The sequence below is a fragment of the Natrix helvetica genome, assembly GCF_964273705.1.
Source record: "Natrix helvetica genome assembly, chromosome: 1".
Lineage (NCBI taxonomy): Eukaryota > Metazoa > Chordata > Lepidosauria > Squamata > Natricidae > Natrix > Natrix helvetica.
In genome coordinates this window covers 189398365-189426274 of record NC_138548.1, presented here as the reverse complement: position 1 = coordinate 189426274, position 27910 = coordinate 189398365, and the positions used below count along the sequence as shown (strand labels likewise).

Below are 27910 nucleotides of genomic sequence, written 5' to 3'. Positions count from 1 at the left end.
CTATCTCCCCCTCTAAATGTATTTTAAATGTATTTTATTGTTATGACGGTATTTTATTTGCATTGACTGTACACCGCCCCGAGTCCCTTTTTGGGAGAGGGGGCGGTCTAAAAATCTAAGAAATAAATAAATAAATAAATAAATCTAGGTAGACGAGGACCCCCTTGTAGAGGTGCTCATGCAGCACCTCGTTTATTAACTGCATGAATACCGCTGGGGCCCCCTGCAGTCCAAAAGGCATCACTTTGAATTGAAAGCTCCCTATGGGGCAGTTGAACGCTGTTTTCCACTCATCTCCCTCTCTGATTCGTACTCGGTAGTATGCTTCTCTGAGGTCTAGTTTGGTGAAGACTTTTCCCTTGGCCAGATGAGATAGCATATCCTTCACGAGGGAGAGGGGGTATAGGTTGTGTACGCACACCCCGTTTATCCCTCGAAAGTCCACACACATCCTCATGGTGCCATCTTTTTTTTCTTTGAAGAGGACTGGTGCCGCGACCCGTGGCTTGGCTGGCTCAATGAACCCCCTTGCTAGGTTTTTGTCTATGTATTTGCACATCTCTTGCATTTCCCGGGGCGTCATGGCATACAGTTTGGGCTTGGGTAGTTTTGCCCCGGAGATGATTTCGATGGCACAGTCTGTCTCCCGGTGGGGAGGCAGAACATCACACTCGGCTTCGCTGAATACTTCTGCGAGGTCCTGATATTCTATCGGAATCAGTTCGGCCTCTGGGGTTTTGTCGGATGTGGTTGCCAGTTGTTCTCATGGGCTCTCTTGGGGGGTTTCCAACATGGGTGGTGCTTCTGCCTGCTGGTGTGGGAGGGGTTGGGGGGCACTTGATATCCTAAGTCTGTGGGTACCTTACCACCAGATAGTTGGTCTCCACTTGTCTAGCTTGGAAAGTCCCAGTATGACTGCACCTGTCATTTTGGGGGCTATTATGAATCAAATTACTTCCCAGTGATCCGCTAGCTCTAGCCTCACTGGTTCAGTCAGGTGGGTGGTATAGGCTCCTCCCATTAGGGACCCGTCGACCTGCTCGAACAGGATCGGGTGGGCCAGTCTTTTTGCTCTGATCCCCAGTTTCAGGACTGTGGTTAGGTTGATCAAGCACCTTGTGTAGCCTGAGTTTATTAGGGCTTGAAAATCCCCCTGATTTCCTGTTTTTGGGGCTGTGAGGCGTATTGGAAAAAGGAAAGGGTGAATTGATTCACCATTGGGTCATTTTCTCCCTCGTCCTCGCTGTCACCTGGGGTTCCATCACTTTCGTCTGAGGGGAAAGGGGACTTTGCAGACTGGAGGGCTTTCCTGGACGTGTTGGTGGTCGGTTTGGGCCCTTGTTCTGGTCGTGCCCTGGGTGATGGGTGTGGCCTTGGTTTTGGGGCTGGGGTTTGACATGCAGCTGCCATGTGGCCCATCCCCCCACTGTAGCATTTCAGCGGACTTCGAAGGAGGGCTGGTCTCAGAGCCTGCTGTGGTACTGTGGTTCCCCGCCGGCTGGGAGGTTTCAGGTTGGGTTGACCTCTCTCTTGTGTATCCGGTTGCTTTGTCATGTCGTTGGTGCGCAGCCCGCTGTCAACTTTTGTTGCTACTCGGAACCACTCAGAGAGTTGATTTGGGATGTCGCAGTATGCCGTTACCTGGGCAATTTGCTTGTCCTGGCTTGTTCTGAAAAAATGCACCAGCAGCCGCTCTGATAAAGGGGGTAGCCTTCCTATGACCCTCCTAAATTCACGGATGTGCTCTTTGATGAGGCGGCCCCTTGGCTTTAGGTTGCTGAGTTCCTCTTCTGCATATGGGTCCTCCTTCTCCACCTCCTCAAACCTGGCCTCTAGCAGTTGCAGGAAGTCATATGTCTTGCAGTTGGGGGGGCTCTCCTCTTGTAGAGGGCAGCTAGCCATTCCCTTGCTTCTCCCTCTAGACCCTGTGCGATGGTATTCACCATGGCTTTGGAGGATAGAAGTGCCCATAGCGTTCTAGATGGATATCAGCTGAATCAAGGAATAAGGCTAGCTGGTTTGAGTCTCCGTCAAACTTTCCCCTGAATTGGGGTGGGTCATTCAGCCCTAATCCCCCAGCCTCCTATTGGCCTTGGTATGCTTGTGCCTGATATGGCTGGTCATCTTCTTCATCACTAGTTCAGAGAGAGGGAGGGGGTTGCCTGCTCTTGGCAGCCTGCCTGCTGCGTGGGAGAGGCACTGGTTGCCATTTTGGGCTCCTTCTCCTTCTATCGGGAGGAGAGGGGGGGCTGCGCTCCAGTCTGCATCTCCTCCCTTCAACAGGATCAGATATCCCTCCCCTCTCTTTTGGGCGGCATGATGGCTCCTCATCATGAAGGGTGGCTCGGTAAAAATCCTCCCTCTGTTGCTCTTTTGCACTCCCTCGGGATTCCATCTGGGGCTTTGGGAGCCTGACTTGTTTCCAGTCCCACCTCCAGTCCACCCTTGCCAGCTTGCTTGAGACCCTTCCCTGTATCTGGGGACTAGGGCAAGGGAATTTCTACCAGTAGTTATCTTCTCTTGCTTCTGAGAAAGGCATCGCTGCTTGGCATTGCCGCATACCTCCAACCGCAATCAATCTTCTGTTGCCTGATTTTCCCTCCCAAACATTGGGGGAGTGCTTGGAGAGCCTGGGCTTCAGAAAACCCATAATTTTTTTTAAAGTCAGTTTTGGCTCTAATTAATTTACGAGCTTTGAGACAAAGTTCAAAAGAAATCCAATCATTTATTAGGATCAACATTCTGGCGTGGACTCCTGTGGCGCCAAAATTGCTTTCGCTTAATTGCGTTTGAACTTTACCCCTGTATCCCCTCCCGTCTGTCCTGCGTCATAACTCATATTCTCCAACTAGGCTGTAGACATGAGATCCGACTCCGAATTTCCCCCTCCATGCCAGCCTGATAATAGTCATGGCAACACTTTAAAAGTTGGCACATAACTTTAATTATATTTTAACATCATAGCCAAAAATTCAGCCTTAATACATACTTTGATTGTCACACAATTAAATCCCTTCTTTTTCAACACATTTTGAGCAGTCCTCCTTGGCAATACCTAGTGTCTTATTGCTAAAACTAGCAAGAAAGTGGTGGGGAATTGGTTCAAGGCTGAAAATAGGACCCTGCTCATGGTCAGGATAAACCCTTATGAAAACAAATGAGAGAAGGACCAGAGATGCTAGGGAGACATAAATAATGACAATGCAGTGATGGCCAATCATTTTCAGATCAAGTCCCTTAAGAATCATTTTGGGAACTAATTAAAAGCAGACAGGTTCAGAAAGAAAAGAAGCTGAGATCATATAGCACTTGCAGTTATATTACCAAAATGCTTTATTATGCAACACTAGTACTAAAACACAATGATAAATGAGCTCATTATTCATGAGTTATTATTTTAATAACTAGCACTCCATTACTAGATGTTTCTAAGAAGAAGTTGGATGGCCATTTTTCCAGAATGGTGTAGGGTTTCCTGTTTTACCAAGACCTCCAAGGCCCCTTCCAACTCTGTTATTCTGTTGTATGTAAAGTCTTAAACCCTGACAGAAAAAAAGTGAATGGTTATTTGAACATGGGAAGGTCTGACTTGTTGACAGCCATGTAAAAAGATGATGAGTTGACCACTGAACACAAAAAAGCAATACAATATTATAGGAAAAAACTCCACTGCAATCCTGGGCCACACTGAATACAAACACTGCATCTAGATATTACACTGTTAATATAACTAGTCCTTGCTACTGCAGTCTGAAACCTGGACTCCTTTCAAAGAATAGCTACCAAGATAAGGAGTCTAGAAACTAAGTTCTACGAGGAACATTAAAGGAGTTAGACAGGTTTGGCTTTCTGAGGAAGTGAGGTATAAGAATGAAGCAACATGAGTTCTAACAATGCATAAGCTATTCTGGATCTGACAATTGGTAGTCATCTTAGACAGGATTGCACATCTGAGGGACTTGTGATAGGACTATAACTTGATGCTATTGTTTGCTGTTGAAGTTGGGTACAGTGGTACTTCAGTCATTAACATCATTAATTGTTTCTGGGAGTACTGAATGTTGTGCCAGTAATGAAGAATTTTGGGACAACATTTTCACCTCAAAATGCGTTGAGTACCAAATTCGAAGAGTTTTGAAGCAGTCTTGAGATAGCACTTTATATCTGATTGTTCCCTGCAAGGCTACCTGCTCACCCAATTCAACCACAATACAAGTGACCATGGGGATGCTGAAATCGTTGTGTGAAAAATGGTCATAAGAGCCATGGTGGCCCAGAGGTTAGAATACAATATTGCAGGCTAATTCTGCTGACAGCCAGCAGTGTGATTCTCACTGGCTCAAGGTTGATTCAGCCTTCCATCCTTTCAAGGTCAGTAAAATGAGGACCCAGATTGTTGGGGGCAATATGCTGTAAACTGCTTAGAGTAAAGCACTATGAAATGGTGTATAAGTCTAAATGCAAGTGCTATTACTATAAGTCACCTTTTCAGTGCAGTTGTAACTTCAAACAATTGCTAAACGAATGATGATTGTAAGTCGAGGACTACCTGTAAAATGTGCTCTTTTAAAATTTCCATTTTAAAGTACTAAAATCTTTTCACTTTTCAATTTACTCTCTTTTAAGATAAATTGGTATTCTGCTATCCTATGGACTTTTTGGTAACCAATAACTTTTGGATTTTTTTGTTTTGTTTAACCAAGGCAAGGTAGCATTTGCTGGGTGGCTGCATAATATTTTAAGGGGATGCCGCTTGCCAAACTTCATAGATCACAGTTCAGGTATTTTCAAATTAGTCTTTTGACTAGTAACTATTTGGTCTGCCCATTTCTACAACATCCAGAAAGCTCCATTGATATTCCATAAGAGGTTCAGGAACAGAACAAAACTAGAATCATAGAATTGTAGGGCTGGAAGGAACTTGGAGGTCTTCTAGTCCAACCTGTCACCCAAGGCAGGTGTCCTTATACTATCCCAGTCAAAAGATTTTCTACTATTTTCCTGAAAACCTCCAGTAACAGAGCACCCACAACTCAGGGAGACAAGTTGTTCAATTGATTTATTGTTCTTATTATTAAGAAATTCCTTATTTCTGATGAGCTTCCATCCATTGCTTGTCTTGCCTTCATGCGCTATGGAAAATAAATTGATGCTCTCTTCCCTGTGATAGACTTTCAAGAATTAGAGGACTTCTGCTATGTCTCCCCTGAACATTCTCTCCATAAGGCTAAACCTACCAAGTTCCTTTAGCTATTCATCATATTGTTTTGTTGTATCATTCATCCCAACATGAAAGAGAAAGGAATAATAATTAGTGGGCTTAACCCTCGCCTGTTTCGACACCACCTTCTTCTCCCTTTCTTTTCTCCCTCCCTCCCTTCTCTACTTTCTTCCTTCCTCTATTCCCTTCCTTCTTCCCTTACCTCTCCCCTCCGCCTCTTCCCCTTCCCCTTCCTACCCTCTCTCCTTCTCCCTTCCATCTTCCTCTCCTTCTATCTTCCTTCCTTCCTTTTTTCTCTCATCTCTTTTCCTCTCTTCCTTTCTCTCCCTCCCTCTCTTCTCTACTTTCTTCTTTCCTCCTCTCCTTTCCCTTCCTTCTTCCCTTACCTCTCCCCTACTTCTCTACCCCTACCCCTTCCTACCATCTCCTTCTCTCCTTCCCCCTTCCATTTTCCTCTCCTCACCTCTCTTCCTTTCTTCCTTTTCCTCTCATTTCCTCTCCTCCTCTCTTCCTTTCTTTTTTTATTGTTGCAGGTGTCTCTTCCAGCTCTTAATTTATATTTTCTTGGGGTGGTATTTCCGCAAACCCAAAAATCGTTGAATATCATTTCTTGTTCCTTTTCCTTCTCTCTCTCTTTTTTTTAAAAAAAGAATATTTTTCTTTTTTGGACAGACAAAGACAGACAACACATAACACATAGAACCTTCTTCAATCACATACAGCATGTCGCTTGTTGCAGAGTTTTTGTGCATCATTTCCATTTCCACATATGCTGTTGACATTGTCATTTTATAATTTTGCGACCATAATTTTTGCCATTTCTCTAAATCAATTCCATGACCAAAATTTTGGTCATGGAATTGACCAGAATCATAGATTCTTTAACTTGTTCTTCTTTTAGTTTAACCTCTAATAAGTATCCATATAATTTTTAATCACCTTTTTCATCAATACCTGTCAGAATTTTATCCAAGCCAGTCATTTTATTATAAAAACTTTCTATTTTAAAATATTTATCATATCTAGAATGTATTTGCATGCATGAAAACCAGTTCATTCTTATAACTTGTTCTTCTAATTCTTGCATAGATTTAAGTTCACCCTTAGCATTCAATATTTCACCATATCTAACTGTTTGTTCCTTTCTGTATATTACTGAATATGAAAATGCTTCAATAGTTGATAACCTGACTGAAATTTTTAAATAATGTTGCCTTTTAATCTTCTCCCAGTTTAATAACAAGGCCTCCCGTATGTAATGCCTTCTGAAATATCCCTGTGTTTTAGTTCCCTTATACCATAAAAAAGCGTGCCAACCCAACAACAAATCATGACCTTCTAAAGTCAATAATCTAGAGTTTCTTAACGTTATCCATTCCTTAACCCACATCAAGCTAGTTGCCTGGTAATATAACTCCCAGTTAGGTAGGCCAAATCCTCCTCTTATTCTAGCATCTTGGAACAGTTTAAGTTTTATTCTCGCTTTCTTTCCCTGCCAAATATACGTCAATACTATTTTGTTAAGGTCTTCAAAGAAATCTTTCCCTAATCAAATTGGAATTGTCTGGAACAAATATAAAATCCTGGGTAGTATATTCATCTTGATTGTTGATATTCTTCCTATTAGCGATAGTTGTAAGTTTTCCCATTTGGCCAAGTCTATTGTAATTTGTTGTTTAAGTTTATAATAATTGTTCTCTTTAAGTGTACTACATCTTGCTGTCAAATATATCTCCAAATATTTAACCTTGTTCGTGACCTGAATCTTCAAAGCTTCCGCCAATACTTCCTTTTGTCTTGCTAGCATGTTCTTTGTTAAAGTCTTTGTCTTTATTTATTTTCAGACCTGCTACTTTTCCATATTCCTCTATTTTTTCTATCAATTTAGGTGCAGTTTCCAATGGATCCTCTAAAATGAAGACTAGGTCATCTGCGAATGCTTACAATTTGTATTCTTGTTTTTAAATTTCCATTCCTTTTATGTCTTTATCTTCTCTGCTTCTATTTAAGACTTCTAACGTTAACACAAACAACAAGGGTGATAGTGGGCAACCTTGTCTTGTCCCTTTCCCAATACCAATTGAATCTGTCAATTCTCCATTTATCATTATCTTTGCTGTTTGTTTGTCTGTTTGTAGCAACATAGATTGCCAATTCACATTATCAAAGGCCTTCTAAGCATCTAAGAATATCAACGCCATTTGTTTTTCAGGATGTGCCTCATAGTATTTCAAAGTGTCCAGGATTAAGTGGGGGGAGTGCATGGGGGTCGTGTGCAGGTGTGCTGCACACATAATGCAATCCGGAGGTTTCAGGGAAGCTCATGAAGTCTTATGGCACGCGAGCCAAAAAAGGTTCGCCATCGCTGCAATAGACTAAAATGTAAATTGTATGGTATTTATTTTATCTTCTTTACTGAATGAATAGAAGATCAAGTACTTTATGTTGAAATATTTTAAAAATATCAAATATTTGAACGGGGTGTACTGTGAATATACGTATTCAAGCTCATAAATGTATTTTACTATTTCAGTGTTATACCTTTATCTTAGAAATTGCATCCAGTGTCACCGGTGTTATCTTTATAAATGCAGAATATCATCAGTGGAACAAGTTTTTCCCTTGTACCAGCCCATCCAGCTTACCCATCAAATCTGCTCATAGGAGAAACTAACCTCTAAAAGATTTTGATACATCTCAATAGTATCAAGGTGAGGAAGAGAGTATAAAGGAAGTTCCACAGAATAATAGCAATACACTTAGACTTAAATACCACTTCACAGTGCTTTACAGCACTCTCTAAGCTGTTTACAGAGTCAGCATATTGCCCCCAACAACCTGGGTTCTCATTTTACTGACCTCAGAAGAATGGAAGGCTGAGTCAACCTTGAGCCTGGTGATATTTGAACTGCCAATTGCAGTCAGCCGGCAGTCAGCAGAAGTAGCCTGCAGTATTGCATTCTAACCATTGCACCACCACAGCCCTTAGGTGGAGTTTGCTTATACCATACAGAATGAAGTCCTAAAATTGGCCAAACAATTTAGCAGGTGAATATTTGAATATATTCTGTGCTTAGGGCCAATTTAAATTAATATCACAGTTTGAAAGTACGTGCGCGCGCGCACACACTCACACACACCCCACCACCACCACCTACATATATACATTTTAATTACCTGGGTTTATGATTAGAAGAAAGAAATGGAGTTTATTTGGGTCAGAAAAGTTCACTTCACATGTACCTGAAAATAAATATAAAAATCTGAAATAATTGACAGTTTGCAATGGTTATGACCAGTTTGTAATGTTTATGATCTGAAAATATAGAAACAAAACAAAATGTGAACATTGTAAGCAATAATATGTATTAAATGTAGCATTTTAAAGGCCTTTGCAAATAAAAAATCTCTTACAATAATTCTCAAATAATTCTATATTTTTCTATATCAAGCCCTGCAAGATGGAATGCTCAACCAGAAAGAGATCATTACTTAGATTTTTGTATACTGCATCCATTTGAGTATATTAAGGGACTCAGAAAACTATCCTTGAAGTGCTTTATGCTTTTAAAGTTATTACCAGAATTTTGGTCTAAAATATAGCAGTACAGATGGACAATCGTTCATTTAGCAACAGTGCAAAGTTATAACAGCATTGAAAAAAGTGACTTATGACCATCACAGCATTCCAATGGTCACATGATCAAAATTTGGGCATTTGGCAATCAGTATGACAGTTGCAGAATCATTAGATTATGATTTCAATTTGTGACCTTGCCAGCCAGCTTCAGACAAGCAAAGTCAATGGGGGAAGCTGACTGTTTAACAATTGTAGCAATTCGCTTAAAAACCATGACAAAAAGGTTGTAAAATCAGGCAAAAGTCACTTAACAACTATCTTGCTTAATAACAGAAATTCTAGTCCTAGTTGTGGTCATGGCATTGGTTTTCCATCTGGTAAAATGTAAACAATCCCCTTAGTCACCTTTAGGAATCTGAGTACTCTTTTATTTATAAATGCCATGAACTGCTTTCATATATTACTTATGTGTGAGCATTCACAGATATTTTAGAGTAAAATATGCAACACATTGTTGCAAGCTTCACATCCTGAAATGATTAAAGCCAATAACTCACTTCAATAATATTTAATCACTTTGTTTAAGCCTTTACAGTTAAAATTGAAATGTTTGATATCTGATGAATCAGAATGTCAAATGTTAAGCTTTTTTCAGGATACCTTAAGAAAGGAGGAAGATGCAAAAAACTAAACACAATTTCCCCAAAAACGAGTTAAGGATAAGAATTGTAATATCTACCTGGTAACCTCCCTTAATTACATTTATAACAAATGACAATTCCAGAAGGGCTTATGTAAATATCCCTCAATTATCTTAAATGTGTGACATAAGGATGAAAAATGAGGATCTGAATACTCCTTAAAATATGCTGAAAACCATACTTACAAGGTAAATTTACTTCAAGTTCTGCAACTTCTATTAAAAATGAAATAAAAATAATATTAGTCAATGTTAATTTTATTTACCATTTTGTTAAAGATATTCAGCTATATTATAATAAGTAGTAAACTATTAACAAAAACTAATGAAACCTTTTCTATAGCTCTGCTACACAATATAAAACAATCCATTAAAGATTTAATTTAAAAAGGACAAAATAATTTTAATCAAACAGCAAATCAGTATAAGTCATAACAGCACTATACAAAATAAACACTAACTCAAATAATTAAAGCAGCAAATCATACAAGGTAAAATATAATTGCCACTGTTTACTTTGAGAGAGAATAGAAAATATTTTCTATATACAGACCAAACAGGCAGTTAGGCTTCTTCCCTCCGCCCCTGCCACCCATTCCTAATACTGCCTTTCTTCCACCAAACAGGCAGATAGGCTTCTTTTTTAGGGGGAGCCTGGAACCCCCATAGAGCACGTCCCCAGGAGGCGGATGGAGGGGGGCTACCCAGTATAGCTTTTATGCTATAATGTTGGGTTGGAAGGAATCAAATACCTCCCATGGACCAACAGGCCTGGTGAGTTGCAGCTGGCTCACCAGTATCGACTGAAAGTGGAGACCTCATTGGTCAGAACGGCTTCAGAAGAACAGCACACAGTGTGGTGGTAGCCACTTGGACAGCATGTACAAATCGGTGTGGAAATCAAAGGGAAGACTACTGCACTATATATTTCCCAGGAAAATCATGTTAATGGTGGCAAAACCTAACAATGGCCCCAAGTACGGGAGCCCCTTAAATGGGGCAAGGGTGCTAAGAATCTCCCAGTCCGCATAATAAACCCAAAACTACGAATTGGAACATGGAACCTGAGAAGCCTATATGAATCTGGGAAAACATACAACACTATTCAAGAAATATTCAAATACAATATCTCTATACTGGGAGGGAGTGAAATGCGCTGGCCTGAAAATGGAATGTGTAGAATAGGATATTATACGATCTACTACTCTGGTGAAAATAGTAAACATCCATCAAAATGGAGTAGCTATAATAAGTCAACAATCCTGTAAATAATGCATCAAGTCCTTATTCCTGTATCCGATAGAGTGATGATGATCCAAATACTGTATTTTTTGGAGTATAAGACGCACCAGAGTATAAGGCGCACCAAGATTTTGAAGAGGCAAATTTAAAAAAAAAAAGTTTTGGCACTCTGCAGATCTCCCAAAAATGGGCCAGTTTTTTTTTCTTTCAAAAAAGGGCATGAATAGCCTTTAAGAGGCTTGTAGAGTGCTGGGGGGGGGGAGGTGCAAAAATGAGCAAAAAGCGACCCATTTTTTGCAAAAAAGGGCCCGTTTTTGGGGAAAAAAGAGCATGCATAGTCTTTAGGAGGCTTGCAGAGTGCTCCTGGCCCATTTTTCACTCATTTCTGCCCTCCCCAGCCCCCAGGAGTACTCTGAAAGCCTCCTAAAGGTATGCATGGCCATTTTGGTGAAGGGGCCGGAGTTTCGGGAGCCAAAAAATGCTGTATTCAGTGTATGACGCACCCAGATTTTCAGCCTTTCAAGGGAAAAAGGTGTGTCTTATACTCTGAAAAATACAGTAAATAGTACTCAGTAAATATGAATGTTATACAAGTTTATACTCCCACAGCTGACAGTGATGAGGAGGATTTAGAGAAGTTCAATGAACATATAAGCAGTGTATTGAAAACCCTAAAAAGTAATGATATCATGGGGGACTTCAATGCAAAAGTGGGAGAAGGAAGTGATGCTCCTGTAGTTGGAAACTTGACTTAGGAACCAGAAATGGCAGAGGTGACAGATTTTGACTTCTGCAAGGAAAATAAACAATATGTGATGAATACTTTTTTCAAGTTACCAAAAAGACACCTGTATACTTGGAGATCACCGGCAGATACACAAGATAATATAGTAAGGGACCAAATTGACTACTTTACAATAAACAAAAGATTTCGACACTCAGTAAAATCAGCAAAGACATACCCAGATGCAGATGTACTATCTGATCATAATCTACTACTTGCCGAAGTCCAGCTGAAACTGAAAGATGAAAAACCCGAATCCTCCTAAACCAAGAATTGACAGTGACTTCATCATTAAACATGGAAATAAAATAAAAGAAGACATTCATTTAAGAAAAACCAACAACCTAAATAATGAAGATGTAGAAGTGAATTGGAATAAATTTAAAAATGCAATAGTAAAGGTAATAAACTCAAAACAGAGAGAGAGGTACCACAAGAAACAACAGTGGATGATGGATGAAATTATTCATCTCATGGATGAAAGACGCTCTTATAAAAAAAACAAAGAAAAATACAACGAATTGCAGAAAACAATTAAAATAAAAAATTGATTGGCAAAAGAAAAGTGGTTTGCAGAGATGCAAAGAAATAGAAGAGACAAGAACGTATTCATGATAATTTCAACTTGCACAAAAAAGTGAAAAAAGCAACAGGTGTCTACAAAAAGAAAACCAACAAGTTATTTGACAAGGAAGGGGAAATCACCTTGGATGAGGGTGAAAAACTAAAAAGATGGAAGGAATATATTGAAGAACTTTTTGAGGGCACTAGGGATGATATTGATATAGGACAGCGATGGCGAACCTTTTTTCGCTCGCGTGCCATAAGTGTGGGGAGCGCAGGGGGGGTCGTGTGTAGGCGTGCCGCACCCATAATGCAATGTGCGACCCCCAGTGCGCATATGCGCACTACAGATGCGACCCCCCCATTTTTGCATGCTTTTTTCGCCCTCCCCAGGCTCCAGAGGCTTTATAGGAGCATGGGGAGAGCAAAAACAGCCTCCCTCGCCCCCCTGGAAGCTCTCTGGAGGCTTCAGGGACCTTCAGGCGGCTTCCCTGAAGCAGTCAAAACGACCCTCCGAGCAAACCGGAAGTCACTAGAGAAAGTTGAAAGAATCACGTACTTCGGTTTAATTTACATGAAAGCTGGGATATGATCAGTGAAGTAAAGACAAGGATAGAGAAAGCTCGAATAGCATTCTTCAAAATGAAAAAGGTCCTCTGCAGCCATGACATAAGCCCAAGTCTGAAAATCAGGCTTGTCAGATGTTACATCCTTTCTATCCTGCTCTATGGAGTAGAGAGTTGGTCTCTGATAGAAAACTACTTAAAGAAACTAGAAGCATTTGCAATGTGGATTTACAGATGGCTATTAAGTGTAAGTTGGGTTGACAAAATCAGAAATGAGAAGGTGATAAGCTGCCTGGGAAAGCAAAGGGAAATCATCAAAGCCATTAAAAAGCGAAAGTTAGAATATTTTGGACATGTGATGCAACATCTAGAAAAATGTACAGCATCCTCCAGGGGAAGATTAAAGGCAAATGAGGTGAACCACGAACATCATGGTTTCAAAACCTAAGGGACTGGTTTGGACTTAGCAGCACTTTTTCATGCGGCTGTCGACAAAAATAGGATTGCCAACATGATTGCCAACGTCCGATGACAGATATGGAACAACAAGAAGAAGATGTACAGTTTATTTACTACATTATATGCAAATATGGCTTCTATTATCAGAGTCCAAAGAAAATGTCAGAAGAGTAAAAATCAAAACTATTCTCAATTATCAGTCTAATAACAGTAGTAGAAATCAAGCCATTCATAAATGCATAATTACTTAGATAAGGGGGTACAATGGGAATTCATCAAATTTTCAATATCAAGCTGGGGAGAACAGCCAACATTTTAATACAGACTTGATGTACAGATTTGAGGTACAGAATGATGTTAACAATTTTGGATATGTGCCCTATTTAACAGATCCAACTTTAACAGATTAGCAGAGTTGGGACCTAGTAGGTCATCTAGTCCAATCCCCCCGCCCTGCCCCAGCATGAGAGACCCTACATTGTTTCTTTTTAAAAAAATATTTTTTTTATTTCTTCCAATATAAACATACATATTTTGTGGACAGTCCATTGACAGGGTCAAGTCTTTTTTAAACAACATTAACAATAATAATACAAATAGTATGTGGAGTTCTAATCTTCCAACTTCAACAATACTAGTCTCATTTCATATTCCTTTACATTTTCCTATTAATTCATTTAAATATAAATAACATTTCTTTGCACCCTATGTTTGTTATCCCTTACTAAATGTCATCATTCAATATTTTAAAAGTCACTCATTATTCCACCAAAGCATCAATAATCCAAATGTGTGGGATTACTAATAACACCAATTATTAACAATATTCAATCCATCATGGGAGTGTATCTCAAAGACCCCACCATTTCGAATCCTTATTATTTTAAATTCACAATATATTTTAACACAGTTAGTATTAATAATACAGTTAGATTACCTAATCTAAAATTACCATCTACTAATCTGAATTTATTGGGGTTATGGTATTTTCCCATTTTATTAATATATTTTCTCATTATCCATCATCTCTTAATCTTTATAAAATTCCATCATTTATTGATTTTTTTTGGTCAACCTTTTATCTCTCTCTTAGAATCTTGTATCTTTTTGATTTGGGGGGGGGGTCTACTAAACTTTTCCTTCTGGGTGCCTTTTATCTCTTTCCATTGCATTATTTGAACACCCATCCACAAGACTTCATTTTGTTTTGTTTTTAAAGATATTTTTCTCTTTTCTCGCTGTACCATTATAAATTGAGGGGTTAAGTAATTGTCTTCTACTTATTAATCTTTTCTTCTCTTTGTTTTTGACTTCTCACTTCTCATTTTTATTTTCCCCTTCCCCTGCCTTTTAAATTTCTCATCTATTTTTTCTGTATCATTTTCCTCTTTTTCCCACAATTGTTGAGTAGCTATATCTGTCAGGGCAGCCTCCATCAGTAACCAAGAAAGAAACCACTCAACTCCATATTTCAGAATTAAGAGTACTTTTACTGGTTATGAGTAGATAGCAGCTAAGCAAAGCAAGATCTGAGGCAAAAGCGCGTGTAATCATAGATATCAATGTGAACCAACTCCCTCCCCCTAGTAACCCCATCCCTCAGTCCAATCCACACACCCCACAGGTGTCATGTGGGTTGCAGCTTCAAAACCCATCATCAGGTTGGTATGCCGGACAGTTGGCCTTGGCGCCAAGTCCACTACCTGCAGCATGCGCAGTAGATGGTGAGAAAACCACTCCCTTCTTCATTCACTCCTGTGCTGAAGCTTCCCCTCCCAAATACCATGTTATCTCCCCCCCTCCCCATTTCTATGGCAGCCGAAAACAAGCAGCAAAGCAGAGGCTGAAATCTGGCCCTCCGTCAGGAAAGGATATCACCCCTGGGGAAAAAAAACGTAGAGAAAAAAAACAGGAACAAGACAGGTTAGACATATATATGGGAACATGAGTCAGGGCTTATCGGGATAGGTAGAGTAGAATTTCCGCAAAAGTCTAGGAGCTCTAACATGGGACTTATCAATCCATTCAGCTTGGGATGGGGAAAAATGTTTCCAGGAGACCAGATATTGAACCTGATTCCTACGTTTCTTGGAGTCCAAAATCTCTTTGATCTCAAAATGCTGCTTCCTTCAATGAGAAGAAGGGCAGGAGGAGGCGGTACGGGTGCGCGAACAGAGAAAGTGTGCACTGGCTTCAAAAGGTTAACATGAAACACGGGGTAAATATGGTTGAGATACTTTGGCAATTCCAACTGTACAGAAACAGGATTAATGATCTTCACAATAGGAAACGGACCAACATACTTAGGCCCTAGTTTCTTCGACTTTTGGGTAGTTTGGAGAAATTTGGTAGACAGAAAAACTTGATCACCAATCTTGTACTCCCTTTCTTTCACCCTCTTTTTGTCAGCTTGTTTCTTGTGTGCTTGATGAGCAGCTTCCAACGTCTTTTGGGCTATGGGCCAAACCTTTTGGAGCTGGTCACTCCATTCGAAAAGGGACAAGACTTGCGGTTTTTCACGGGGCAATTCTGGGATTGGCACAAAGTCTTGCCCAAAGACAAGTCTAAAAGGGGTGAAACCGGTGCTGCTGTGCACAGAGTTGTTGTACGCTACTTCAGCATGTGGTAACAGTTCAGTCCAATTATCCTGCTGATAATTGATGAAACACAGGAGGTACTGCTCCAAAACAGAGTTAGTCTTTTCACAAGCTCCATTAGTCTAAGGATGGTGAGTGGAGCTTAACCCCTGGGTGGAGCCAATCAACTTCAAAAACTCCTTCCAGAAGAGGGAGGTGAACTGTACCCTCTATCTGATATTATCCGCTCCGGCACCCCATGCAAATGGTATATATGTGTAATAAACAATTTAGCTAAAGACTTAGCTTGGAAAAAGTCACAAAATGAACCTGTTTAGAGAACAAGTCCTTGACCACCCAGACCATGGTATTTCCTTGACTCTCCGGTAATTTGACAATGAAATCCATCGATATTTCCTTCCATGGGGATTCAGGACGGGCTACACCTCGAAGCAGGCCCTGGGGCTTTCCTGGTGGCAGCTTAGCAGCAGCACATACAGAGCAACTGGCCACATATGATTCAATGTCCTTTTTCAAAGACGGCCACCAAAATTGTCTTTTGATGAGATGCAGAGTTTTCACAAACCCAAAATGTCCTGCCATGCGGGAATCATGAGCTCGTTGTAGCACCAAATACTTCATACTTGCAGGAACATACAATTTAGCGCCTATCCAGGCCAGTCCATCTTTCATGGTGCATTCATTTGAATGTTCCTTAACCAGTAGTTGGACTCAAGGCTTTACTTGATTTTGCAGATGAGGTCTGTTGTGACCTCCAAATTAGAGTTGCTTTGGCTTCTGGTAACCATTGGAGCAGCAAGACTTTTCGCTGGGATGACTGGAAGTACAACGCTTAGCTTGGAACTGTTGTATTGTGGGAGTCTGGATAATGCATCCATCATGAAGTTCTTCCCTCCAGGGATGTACTTTAGGGTGAAATTGAATCGGTTGAAAGGTTGCGCCCAATGCATTTGTTTAGGATATAGCTTTCGAGGGGTCTTTAACGCTTCCAAATTTTTGTGATCAGTCCAGACTTCAAATGGGTGTTTAGCACCCTCAAGGAAATGTCGCCAGGTCACCAAAGCCCACCTGACTGCAAAAGCTTCCTTTTCCCATATAGCCCATCGCCTCTCCATCTCCGTCAATTTTCGTGAGGTATAAGCGCAAGGCTGCAGGTGCCCGTCGGTGTTTGTTTGAAGTAATACTGCTCCCACCACTACCTCACTAGCATCAGCCTGAACGATAAATGGTGCATCCATGTCTGGGTGTTTTAAAACGGGTTCAGCTGCAAAGAGTCGCTTTAGTTTTTCGAATGCGGCTTGACATTCCATAGTCCATTTTACCGGCTTCTCCGGTTTGGGTTTGGCCTCTCCTTTTGACTTTAGGAGATTTGTAATGGGTAGTGCAATGCTGGCGAAGGATGGAATAAATTGACAATAAAAATTTGCAAATACCAAAAAACTCTGCAATTGTTTGCGGGTGCCGGGGGATGCCCATTCGGTAACGGCTTGGACTTTACTTGGGTCCATCTCGATGCCGTTGTGGGAGATGAGATAACCAAAGTAGTCAATCTTTTCCTGATGAACTTCATATTTAGACAATTTGGCATAAAGCTCCGCCGCGCTGAGTTTTTTGAGAACTGAACACACTAATGTCACATGTTCTTCACGTGTTTCAGTGTAAATAAGGATGTCATCAAGATAGACTATGACGCCCTTGTACAGGTGGTCATGCAAAACTTCATTTATTAGTTGCATGAAAACTGCTGGTGCCCCCTGTAGGCCAAAAGGGAGTACTGGGAATTGAAAACAACCAAGTGAGCAGTTGAAAGCAGTCTTCCATTCATCTCCCTTTTTAATCCTGACTCTGTAATAAGCTTCCCTTAAGTCCAATTTTGTGAAAATCTTCCCTTTACCCAATTGGGCCAACATGTCCTTCATCAGAGGGAGGGGGTAAACATTGTGTACAGACGCTGCATTCAAGTTCTTATAGTTCACACAGATGTGAAGGGAGCCATTTTTTTTTCTCTAAACAACACTGGAGCAGCCACTCGGGGCCTGGCAGGTGTAATAAACCCCCTTTGTAAATTTTTATCAATAAACTTCCGTAACTCATCCATTTCACGGGGGGGTCATTGAGTAGATTTGGGGTTTTGGAAGTTTCACCCCCGGGAGGATATCAATACTGCAATCTGTTGCGCGGTGAGGGGGTAATTTATCAGAGGATTTCTCACTGAAAACATCCTTTAGGTCCCAATATTCTTTGGGGATTTTCTCCTCCCCCTCAATTCTTTCTTGTCCTGTGGCCGCTAGGTTAGGTTTAGCGTTAACAGGCTTTGGAGCCCCCCCTCTCCCTCAGGCGGTGTAGCGGATCGGATGCGCAACCATCCTTTTCTCCAATTGATGCATGAGTTCCACTTCTGTAACCAAGGTAACCCTAGTATGAGAGGCCAATCTGTTCCTGGTGCAACAATAAAACTTATAGTTTCTTGGTGAGTGCCCATCCACATGTCTATTGGCTCAGTTACAAAATGGGCAGGGCTCCCCCCAGCTATTGAGCCGTCCAGCTGGCAAAAAGCAATGGGGACTTTTAAAGTTTTCAATTTCAGACCCAGTTTTTTCACTACCTCAGGGCTAACGATGCAACGTGTGCATCCCGAATCTAAGAGGGCCAGCATTTTCTCTTGCGCTCCAGTAGAGGGCACTTTAAGTTCTACTGGGATAGTCATGGGGCCTGATTGGGAACTTACCAGACGTTCGTCGTCAGATTCGGTTTCACTTTCCCCCGATGAGGAGGATGGTTCCTCCTCCCTTGGACTGGAATGGAACTGTGCAGTCGGCTCCACCCCTTTCATGGCGGTGTCCCTTCTTTTCCCGGGCTGTTTGTCTGGTTTTCTCTCTCCCCCAGCAGCAGGTTTTGGTCCCATCTTGGTGCGGCAGTTTGCTGCTATGTGCCCTTCCTTACCGCAACGGAAACAGATGATGGCTCGGGGCTTGCTAGTAGACCAACTTTTCCCTCCCTTTGGAGCTCTTTGGAGGGTTTTGGGGTGGGGTAGCCTTCTCTTTTTCACTGTCATCACGGTACGTGTCTCGGGCTAAATCAATTTCCACATCCGCTGCCAATTCATACCAGGGCTGCAATGTGCTGGGGGCCCCTCTGTTTACTCAGTTCTGGTATATATCTTTGTTTAAACCATCCATGAAGCCATCCAACAGGGCCTGTTCAGACCAACCCCTCATATAAACAGACAATTCATGAAATTCTTGTATGTATTCAGCGACTGGCCTGTTTCCCTGGGTAAGGGTTTTAAATTTAGTTCTGACTTTTCGCTCTGTGAGCGGATCATCAAAGCATTTCCTCAGGGCGGCCATAAACCTATTATAGTCTCTCAGTAGGGGAGAATCAGCATTATGCAGAGCAACCATCCAAGCCGCTGCTTTATCTTCTAATGCCATGGTAACAACTCTTACCTTGGCTTCTTCTGTAGGTAAATCCTCGCCAAATTGATGCATGTAATTCCATACTTGAACGAGGAAAAATCCCAAGATTTTTTGCCTCCCCACTGAATTTCATACCAAGTGGAGGAACTTTGGCCATCTGGCGTCTGCGGGGGGGGCTCCCCCTCTTGGGATGGCTCTGGCGGCCGCTGCTACTGGGATTGGGGCTCGTTCATCCTGACCATCACCACCATCCGCGCCCCCAGTCTCTCTCGGGCAGAACAGACCCTCTGCAGTTCTCTCTGTTTCTGGGAGATGATCTTTTTTTCATGACCACTCTCACGTAAACGTCGCCTCTCCCAGCCGTCTTCTAACGAGAGTCAAGGTCAGACCATTCTCCAGATGTTCCTGCTCCTATTCTATGTATTAGGCTTTGTGTTTATTAGATTAGCTTTCACTGAATGTACAGTGTTGCAATACTTTACTTTCTCCAGTAGATGGCTCTTTTATTCCCAAATCCAAGGTTAAGCAATCTGTCAAAAACAGCTGATTATCCAATAAATCCAGGGGGTTTAAAAATTCAAATAAGCAAATAAAATCTCCCTAAAGTCACTTTCAAATTATTTGAGCTTTTTTCCAAGCTTTCAGTATTTTATAGCTTCTCTTGGACTTTTTTCACCTCTTTGTTTCCGGGTTTTTTCCCCCCCCATTTTAAGCTTAGGAGGGTTTTTTTTTCATATTCTTTTTGTCATTGCAAGTCATTAGAGTAAAAGTTGGTGATTATCTCACCCAGTTTCAATGCTCTGTCCATACACCGCTCCTGCACAAATCTTGGGTCCCGGTTGTCCCGGCTTCGTGACTGCCAGCAATGGGGGTCGTGCCTGCTTCAGACCTAACAAGGAATTTGCGAGTTCCTCATGGCCAGCAAAGCACCTCTCCTTCCTTCACCACACCTCAAAGGAGGCTATGACCCTGCAGGGTCTACCGGCAGCAGTTACCAGCTGGATTTTGCGGGGCTCAGCAGAGCCTGCTATTTTCCAGCCCTTCTCGCCATGGCTGCAACTGGAAGTTAACCCTACACCATTTCTGACAGATGGCGGTCCAGTTTCTTCTTGAAAGCTTCCAGTGATGAAGCTCCAACAACTTCTGAAGGCAAGCAATTCCATTGGTTGAGTGTTCTCACTATCAGAAAATGTATTTCTAGGTTGAATTTCTCCTTGTTCAGTTTCCATCCATTATTCCTTGTCTGGTGTTCAGGTGCTTTGGAAAATAGCTTGATCCATTCCTCTCTTGGCAGTCCCTCAAATATTGGAACACTACTATCATGTCTCCCCTGGTCCTTCTCTTCACTAGACTAGCCATGCCCAGTTCCTGCAACTATTCATCGTATGTTTTAGTCTCCAGTCCCCTAATCATCTTGGTTGCTCTTCTCTGCACTCTTTCTAGAGTCTCAACATATTTTTTATAGTGTGGTGACCAAAACTTATGCAGTATTCTAGGTGTGGTCTCAAGGCTTTATAGAGTGGTGTTAGTACATCACTTGATTTTGATTGTATCCCTCTGTTAATGCAATTTAGGATTGCATTGGTTTTTTGGCTGCCACTGCACACTGCTGGCTCATATTTAATTGGTTGCCGGCTAAGACTCCAAAATCACTCTCACAGATATTGCTATTAAGCCTATATGTGTACTTTTGGTTTTCCTTGCCTAACTGTTAAACTTTACTTTTCTTTACATTGAATTTTATTTTGTTAGATAGGGCCCAGTGTTCAAATCTGTCAAGATCCATCTGGATGTTAAGCCTATCATCTAGGGCAGGGGTGTCAAACTCAATTTCATTAAGGGACACATCAGGGCTATGGTTGACCTCAAGGGGGTGGCCAGGCATGGCTGACCGTGTAGGCATGGCCAGCTTGATGCCATTCACTGGGCATGGCTGAGTGGGTGGGCGGGCATGGCCAGCTTGACACTACTCCCCAAACTGCCAGCATGTTTCCTCTTTGCACTGGGTAAACTGGGCTGAAGCGACACAAACCGGTCCCTTATTTTCCAGGCTGGTCCCAGGGCCAGATCTGACCACATTGCAGAACTTGTTTGACACCCCTGATCTCTTCCATTCCCTCATCTAAATCATTTATGAAAATATTGAAGAGTACTGGGCTTAAGATGGAGCCTTGTGGTACTCCACTGCTTACTTCCTTACTTACTACTTGGAGATGTAGATGTAGTACCATTAAGGACTACTCATTGAATACCGTTTGTCATTCAGTTACAAATCCAACTGATGGTGATTCTATCTATCCCACTTTTTTCTAGCTTACCAAGAAGTACCGTATTTTTTGGAATATAAGACACACCTTTTTCCCTCAAAAAAGAGGCTGAAAATCTGGGTGCGTCTTATACACTGAATACAGAACTTTGTTGCCTCCTGAAACCCCGCCCCTTCACCAAAATGGCCGTGCAGAGCCTTTAGGAGGCTTCCAGAGTGCTCCCGGGGGCTGGGGAGAGCAGAAATGAGTGAAAAATGGGCCATTTTTGGGAGGTCTGCAGAGTGCAAAAACTTTTTTTTAATTTGCCTCTTCAAAATCTTGGTGCGTCTTATAGTCCAGTGTGTCTTATATTCCAAAATATGGTCTACTTTGTCGAATGCCTTGCTGAAGTCCAAGTATATTATGTTTACAGTATTTCGCTGATGTACTAATTTAGTCACTATGTTGAAGAATGAAATAATATTGGTTTGACATGATTTGTTTTTAACAAAGCCATGCTGACTTCTAGTCATTACTTTATTTGTTTCTAGATGTTGGCAGATCTGTTTTTTATTATCTTTTCCAGTATCTTCCCAGGTATTGTTGTTAGGCTGATTGGTCTGTAGTTTCCTGGCTCTTTTATTTCCCTTTTTTGAAGATGGGAACCACATCAACCACATTTACATGGGCTTTCACCACCACATTGTCCGTAAGCAGTACCATGTGTTGGCCCTTAAGCCAGGTCTTGAAGTGGAGGAGTGCTAGGCAGGCCGCCTTGAGCTCTAATTTATGGTGGGGAGGAGGTCGGCCTTCGTCCACCGTCCCTGCACTAACTGGTTCTCTAGCACCGCACCCCCAACCATAAAGGCTGGCATCTGTGGTTAGTGTTAGACAAAGCGGCTCCCAAATCTCGGATCCCAGTCTTAGAGCTGGAAACAGTCACCATCGCAAGGACAGAAGAACCTGCAGAGAAACAAACACCAATGCCACCGATGCGCAGGTGTCCTGTCGCTGGAATGGAATCAGGGCCCATTGCAAGGTTCTGGAATGTAAGGGGGCCCAAGGCACGATGCCTATGCAGGAAATCATTTTTCCTAGGAGGCTGGACAGTGTGAATACAGACACCGACCTGGCTCGACGTACCTGACATATCAATTGTACGAGGCTCTCCCGTCGATCTAGTGATAGAAATACCTGTCCCTGCACAGTGTTGATGATTGCCCCCAGGTGCTGAAGTGTCGTGATGGGGTGTAGGTGGCTTTTTTGAAAGTTCACCGAGAACCCCAGATCTTGCAACGTCTGCACTGTCAGCTGCAGGTCGTGTTGTACTCGGGCCGCCGTTGATGCTTGAACAAGGACATCATCCAGGTAGCACTGGATTCTCACTGAGACTGTCCGAAGATAGGCCGCCACTACTGCCAGCATCTTTGTGAAGGTCCAACGATGCTAAACCAAATGGGAGTGCTCTGTATTGGTAATGTATACCTGCATATGAAAAACTAAGAAATTTCCTGTGAGTTGGGAAAATAAAAATGTGCAGGTATGCTTCAATCAAGTCAATGGACGCTAGGTAGTCGCCCTCCTTGATGCCTGCTAAAATCAATTTCAATGATGACATCTGCGATACACCAAGTGACGGTTGAGGGACTCCAGGTCTAGTAATGCTCTCCAACCCTCCGATGCTTTTGGGACTACAAAGAGGTTGGAATAACCCCTTCTCTGTTTCCAGGACTAGATCTATTGCCTGAATGTCAAGGAGATGAGTGATGGCCTGTCTCATAAGTTTATGCTTTTCTCTGACTATGGGGAAAACCCTAAAGCAATTGGAGGGGGGGAGAAGAACTCAAGCCTGAGATCGTCATGTACCGTGCTAAGTATCCATGCATCCATGGTGACCACCTCCCAGCCTCCCACGAATATGGTGAGGCGACTGCCGATGGGAGGATCCCCTGAAGAATCACTTTCCTCTGCGGAAGAAACGGCCGCCTCCCCCTCGAAAGGGTTTCTGACCTGAGACCGATAATGGGTTTGGTAATGAGATAATGAGGCTGAAATCTCTGTCTGTCCCTGTTAAACCCCCTATCCGCCTGTCTATCTGAGCGAGGCTGGTAGTACCTATGAGATGACGTCTCGTGTTCTGGAAGGTGGTAGGGCGGTCTGCGATAGTAAGGCGCCGGCCATTGTTCTGAGCGCTTAGTGGCAGACATGGGGAGGACTTTCTTATTATCTTTGTTCTCGACCAATATTGGGTCGAGAGACTCACCAAATAAGCATAAGGTGCAGCGTTGGACCGCAGGTGCCCTGCCTCCCTTGGATTTGGCCTTGGTTTTCCTGGGGGTGCTATCCTGGCTTTGAGCCCTGGAAGTGCCTGGCTGCCTAATGGGGCTATCGTTGGCCATGGTTATGCCATGCTTTGCACTCACGGCCCTTAGCTCCAAAGATATTTCCGGCACTGGGAGCGTTCCAAGGCTGTTTTTTTTTCTTTACTTCTTGTTTTAGAGCAATCGGCTTATCTCTAAGCTGATAGCAGTGTTCTCCACGTGGTGGCTCTTAAAATGGCCACCACAATGAGACCTTGCTGTCGGTTTCAAAATGGCCGCTGTGCCTTGCTATGAGGCTCTGGAGGCTCCGCTGCTTGTTGAAATTTCCGAAAGTCCAGTGGCTGAATTTAAGGAAGCCACACAACCTCCGTGAGTCCGGAGGATTCCTCTGCTCCCTAAGGCTAGTCCAGTCAGGGGATTCCCCTTGAGGGGTAAGACACCCCCACAGATCAGGAGGGCACTGTAAGCTGCCTCTCTATTACTCCCAATTATTGTAGAATTTCAGATGTCCAATTTTGTCAAATTTAAGCTTTGTCTGATAATAATTCAGAAGTGGAGCCAAGCAAATTACTTCTTCTCTTAGACCAGACAGAGTTAAACTAGGCCAAGGAAGAAGAGAGTCATAGGCATGGCTTCAGAATTATCGACTCAGTCTCTCGACCAATCAGGCCATAAGAATACCCACTCCTGAGCCGTCCTGCTGGATCCATGGAGAATGAGGAAGAGTACAGATAAAATAAATTTTAAAAGCTCAGGAAAGAAAAAGATATTTTGAGAGAAAACAAATAGTGTGAAGACAGACAAGGAATGGCGAAGAACAGTAGGACATGCCGCCTAAAGCTGAGATTCGTAGGAGAATTCAAAGAGGCAGGCAAAATGAAAGAAGTAAGGAAGAAATGAAAATGAAGAAATGAAAGAAATAAGGAACAGAAAGATACTTTTACTTGTTTTTTATGTTTATATCTGATATATAATAGATATTATCTCCATTTTAGTCTATGCATTTTTTATTTTTTCTCTTCCAAGGAGTACCAATTGTTTGATTTTTAATACTAGCCAAAATAGGAAGCTGAGGAGCATAAACTGTTTCACTACAATAACAGCTACTGAATCTATGGAGATTCTCAGTCATCTTTTTCAAAAGACAACTGTTTGTTTTTCCTGGAAGACATTTCACTTCTCATCCAAGAAGCTTCTTCAGTTTGACTGAATGGTGGAGGATGGAAGAATTTATATTCTTTCAAGTCATCTGGTCATTAGCACTCTTTTCTGAGAGACTGAAAGGACTGTTGTAAACAAGAGATATGTAGTGTAGTATCCGCCTCCCTGGGTTGAGAAAAGGCTGTTCAATTTTAATGTAGATAGCTTCTTTGACCCCTCTTTCAAACCAGCAGTCCTCTTTGTCCAGAATGTGGACTTTGCTGTCTTCAAAAGAGTGACCTTGTACTGAATCTTGTCCTGAAGGGGTTTGTTCTATGTTGTGTCATGCGTTTGTGAAGTGTACAGATTTATACATATCTCACTTCATTGTACTACATATATCACATTGCTCAGTTTGTGTCTGGGTATTTTATCTTTGAGGTGGACAAGTTTCTGCCTTAGTGTATTGTAGGGTTTACAGTGTGTATGTATATTGTGTTAGTTGAAAATCCTCCTGAGCTTTTCAGATATTCCTGCAACATATGAAATGACAATATTGCTGTGTTTTGATGAAGGCCCAGTTGGGATAGCCCCAAGTTCCTTGATGTGTTTTAGTTCCTCCCCCCGACACACACACTCTTTGTTGGTAGGCAAACTTTCAGACCATGGTGTAGGGTCCTTTTCACTCCCATTTTGTGCTTCAGTGAGTGGTGAGAATCAAAATGTAGATATTGATCTGTAGGTATGTTGGGGGGGGGGGATTTCTGTAAACATCAGTGTTAAGATTTCCGTCTTCCTTAATATGTACTGCACAGTCCAGGAAGGCCAGACTATGTTAAATCTTCCTAAGTAAATTTAATATATCTGTCCAAAGAGATGATGTGTTTGGTGAAGGCTTCCAATTCCTGTGTTTTAATCTTGATCCAAGTACTGTCCACATACCTATACTGGGTAGTCGGTGAACTTTCTGTGCAGTAGTGTAGGGCTTTGAATCTGGTTTTCACTCATATACCTTTTCCTCCAACTATTCACCTGACTTTTGTAAACAAAGTTGACCAATAGTCTGGTTAATTGACATGTTTTCCTGTTGTCAGGAGTTGGGTACACCATTTATCGGATAAGATGTGGATGTGCCTCTCTCTCACTGGATGCTATCCAGCATCCAATTTTCAGCAATTCTATGGAATATATTCTCTATTCAATGTTAAACTATTCCACTTCATTTCACACATTTTTCTTCCATAATATACTGCTCTTATACTTGCTACCAAAATATTTTCAGTATGTCAACCAGGGGCAAGAATACTTTAGAGCATTGCTACACAACATTAAAAGAAGCTTAGCGGTCTTTACCATCAGCAGCTGTGGGACATTCTGATCATTTCATGATTCACCTTGTACCTGTTTATAGACAAAGACTTAAAACCATAAAACCAATAATTACATCAGTGAGATCTTGGATTAAGGAGGCAAAACTAAAGCTACAGGCTTGCCATGATTGGAACATTTACGAAGATACCTCTGCAGACTTGGATGAACTAACAGATACTGTAACATCCTATGCAGTTTTTGTGAAGACCTATGTGTGCCGACCAGAAACCTGCGAATATACATAACAAACCTTGGTTCACAGCTAAACGTACGCAGCTACGTCATGCCAAAGAGGAATCCTACAGAAAAGGCGACAGAATGCTGTAGTCAGGCCAGAAACGTATTAGCAAGGGAGATCACAGTAGCAATAAAGCTAGTCTGAAAAGCTAAGGAATCAGTTCTCAACAAATAAACCAGCAAACATGTGGAAAACTCTTAAAAATATCACCGGTTACAGCAAATCACCTTTCCATGCTGAAGGAAATCGACAACTGGTAGATGACCTGAATGTGTTTTACTGTAGGTTTGAGATACTGCCACTTATCTCCACAATCCCCCCTTAGACACACCAATAACAGCCAAGTATCAACTCTCTGTTGACATTCCATGCAGAGCGGCAGCGGAGCCGGATCTCAGATTACAGTAGCTGGGTTGAAATGAATGAAGCTATAAAAGAGCTGATGTGGTTCCCATCTTCAAAAAAGGGAAAAAATTAGATCCAGGAAACTACAGACCTATCAGCCTGACCTCAATACCAGGAAAGATTCTGGGGGGGAAAATCAAGCAACGAATTTGGGAACACCTAGAAGCAAACAAAGTAATAGCCAAAAGCCAACATGGATTTGTCAAAAACAGATCATGCCAGACTAATCTTATTGCATTCTTTGATAATGTGACAAAATTAGTGGACCAGAGGAATGCCGTCGATATAGTTTACTTGGACTTCAGTAAGGCTTTTGATAAGGTAGACCCTAACCTACTACTAGATAAAGTAGAAGAATGTGGGTTAGACAGCATCACCACCAGATGGATTCGTAACTGGCTGACCAACCGCACTCAACGTGTAGTTCTCAATGGAACTGCATCTACATGGAGGGAAGTATGCAGTGGAGTACCCCAAGGCTCTGTTTTAGGCCCAGTACTCTTCAACATCTTCATCAATGATTTGGATGAGGGAATAAATGGGGAACTCATCAAATTTGCTTAAGATACAGTAGGATCTTGACAAACTTGAACATTGGGCACTATCTAATAAAATGAAATTCAATGGTGAAAAGAGTAAGGTTCTACATTTAGGCAACAAAAATGGAATGCAAAGGTACAGTATAGGTAACACCTTGCTCAGTAGTAGTAACTGTGAAAGGGATCTTGGAGTCCTAGTGGACAACCATTTAAATATGAGCCAGCAGTGTGTAGCAGCTGCCAAAAAAGGCAACACAGTCCTAGGCTGCATCAACAGAGGGATAGAATCAAGATCACGTGAAGTGTTAATGCCACTTTATAATGCCTTGGTAAGGCCACACTTGGAATACTGCATTCAGTTCTGGTCGCCACGATGTAGAAAAGTTGTGGAGACTCTAGAAAGAGTGCAGAGAAGAGCAACAAAGATGATTAGGGGACTGGAGACTAAAACATATGAAGAACGGTTGCAGCAACTGGGTATGTTTAGCTTAAGAGAAAGAAGGACTAGGGGAGACATG

General features: G+C 41.9%; 1 protein-coding gene and 1 long non-coding RNA gene across 7 annotated transcripts in view; both read right to left on the bottom strand.

The window, feature by feature from the left end:
• LOC309399414 overlaps window positions 1-27910 on the bottom strand; it is a 241580-nt gene that overhangs the window by 122103 nt on the left and 91567 nt on the right. The window lies entirely within an intron of this gene.
• Window positions 1-27910, bottom strand: part of UBE2F (ubiquitin conjugating enzyme E2 F (putative)) — a 163096-nt gene that overhangs the window by 121484 nt on the left and 13702 nt on the right. For all 6 annotated transcript variants that reach the window (XR_014176513.1, XM_081967146.1, XM_081967145.1 and 3 more), the window contains exons 3-4: window positions 9688-9717; window positions 8399-8464 (exon numbers count right to left, since the gene is read on the bottom strand). Coding sequence is in view for 5 of the 6 variants with exons in the window: in XM_081967146.1 (XP_081823272.1) it covers window positions 8399-8464; window positions 9688-9717 (96 nt within the window). In the remaining variant the exon portion in view is untranslated. The remainder of the gene's footprint in view (window positions 1-8398; window positions 8465-9687; window positions 9718-27910) is intronic.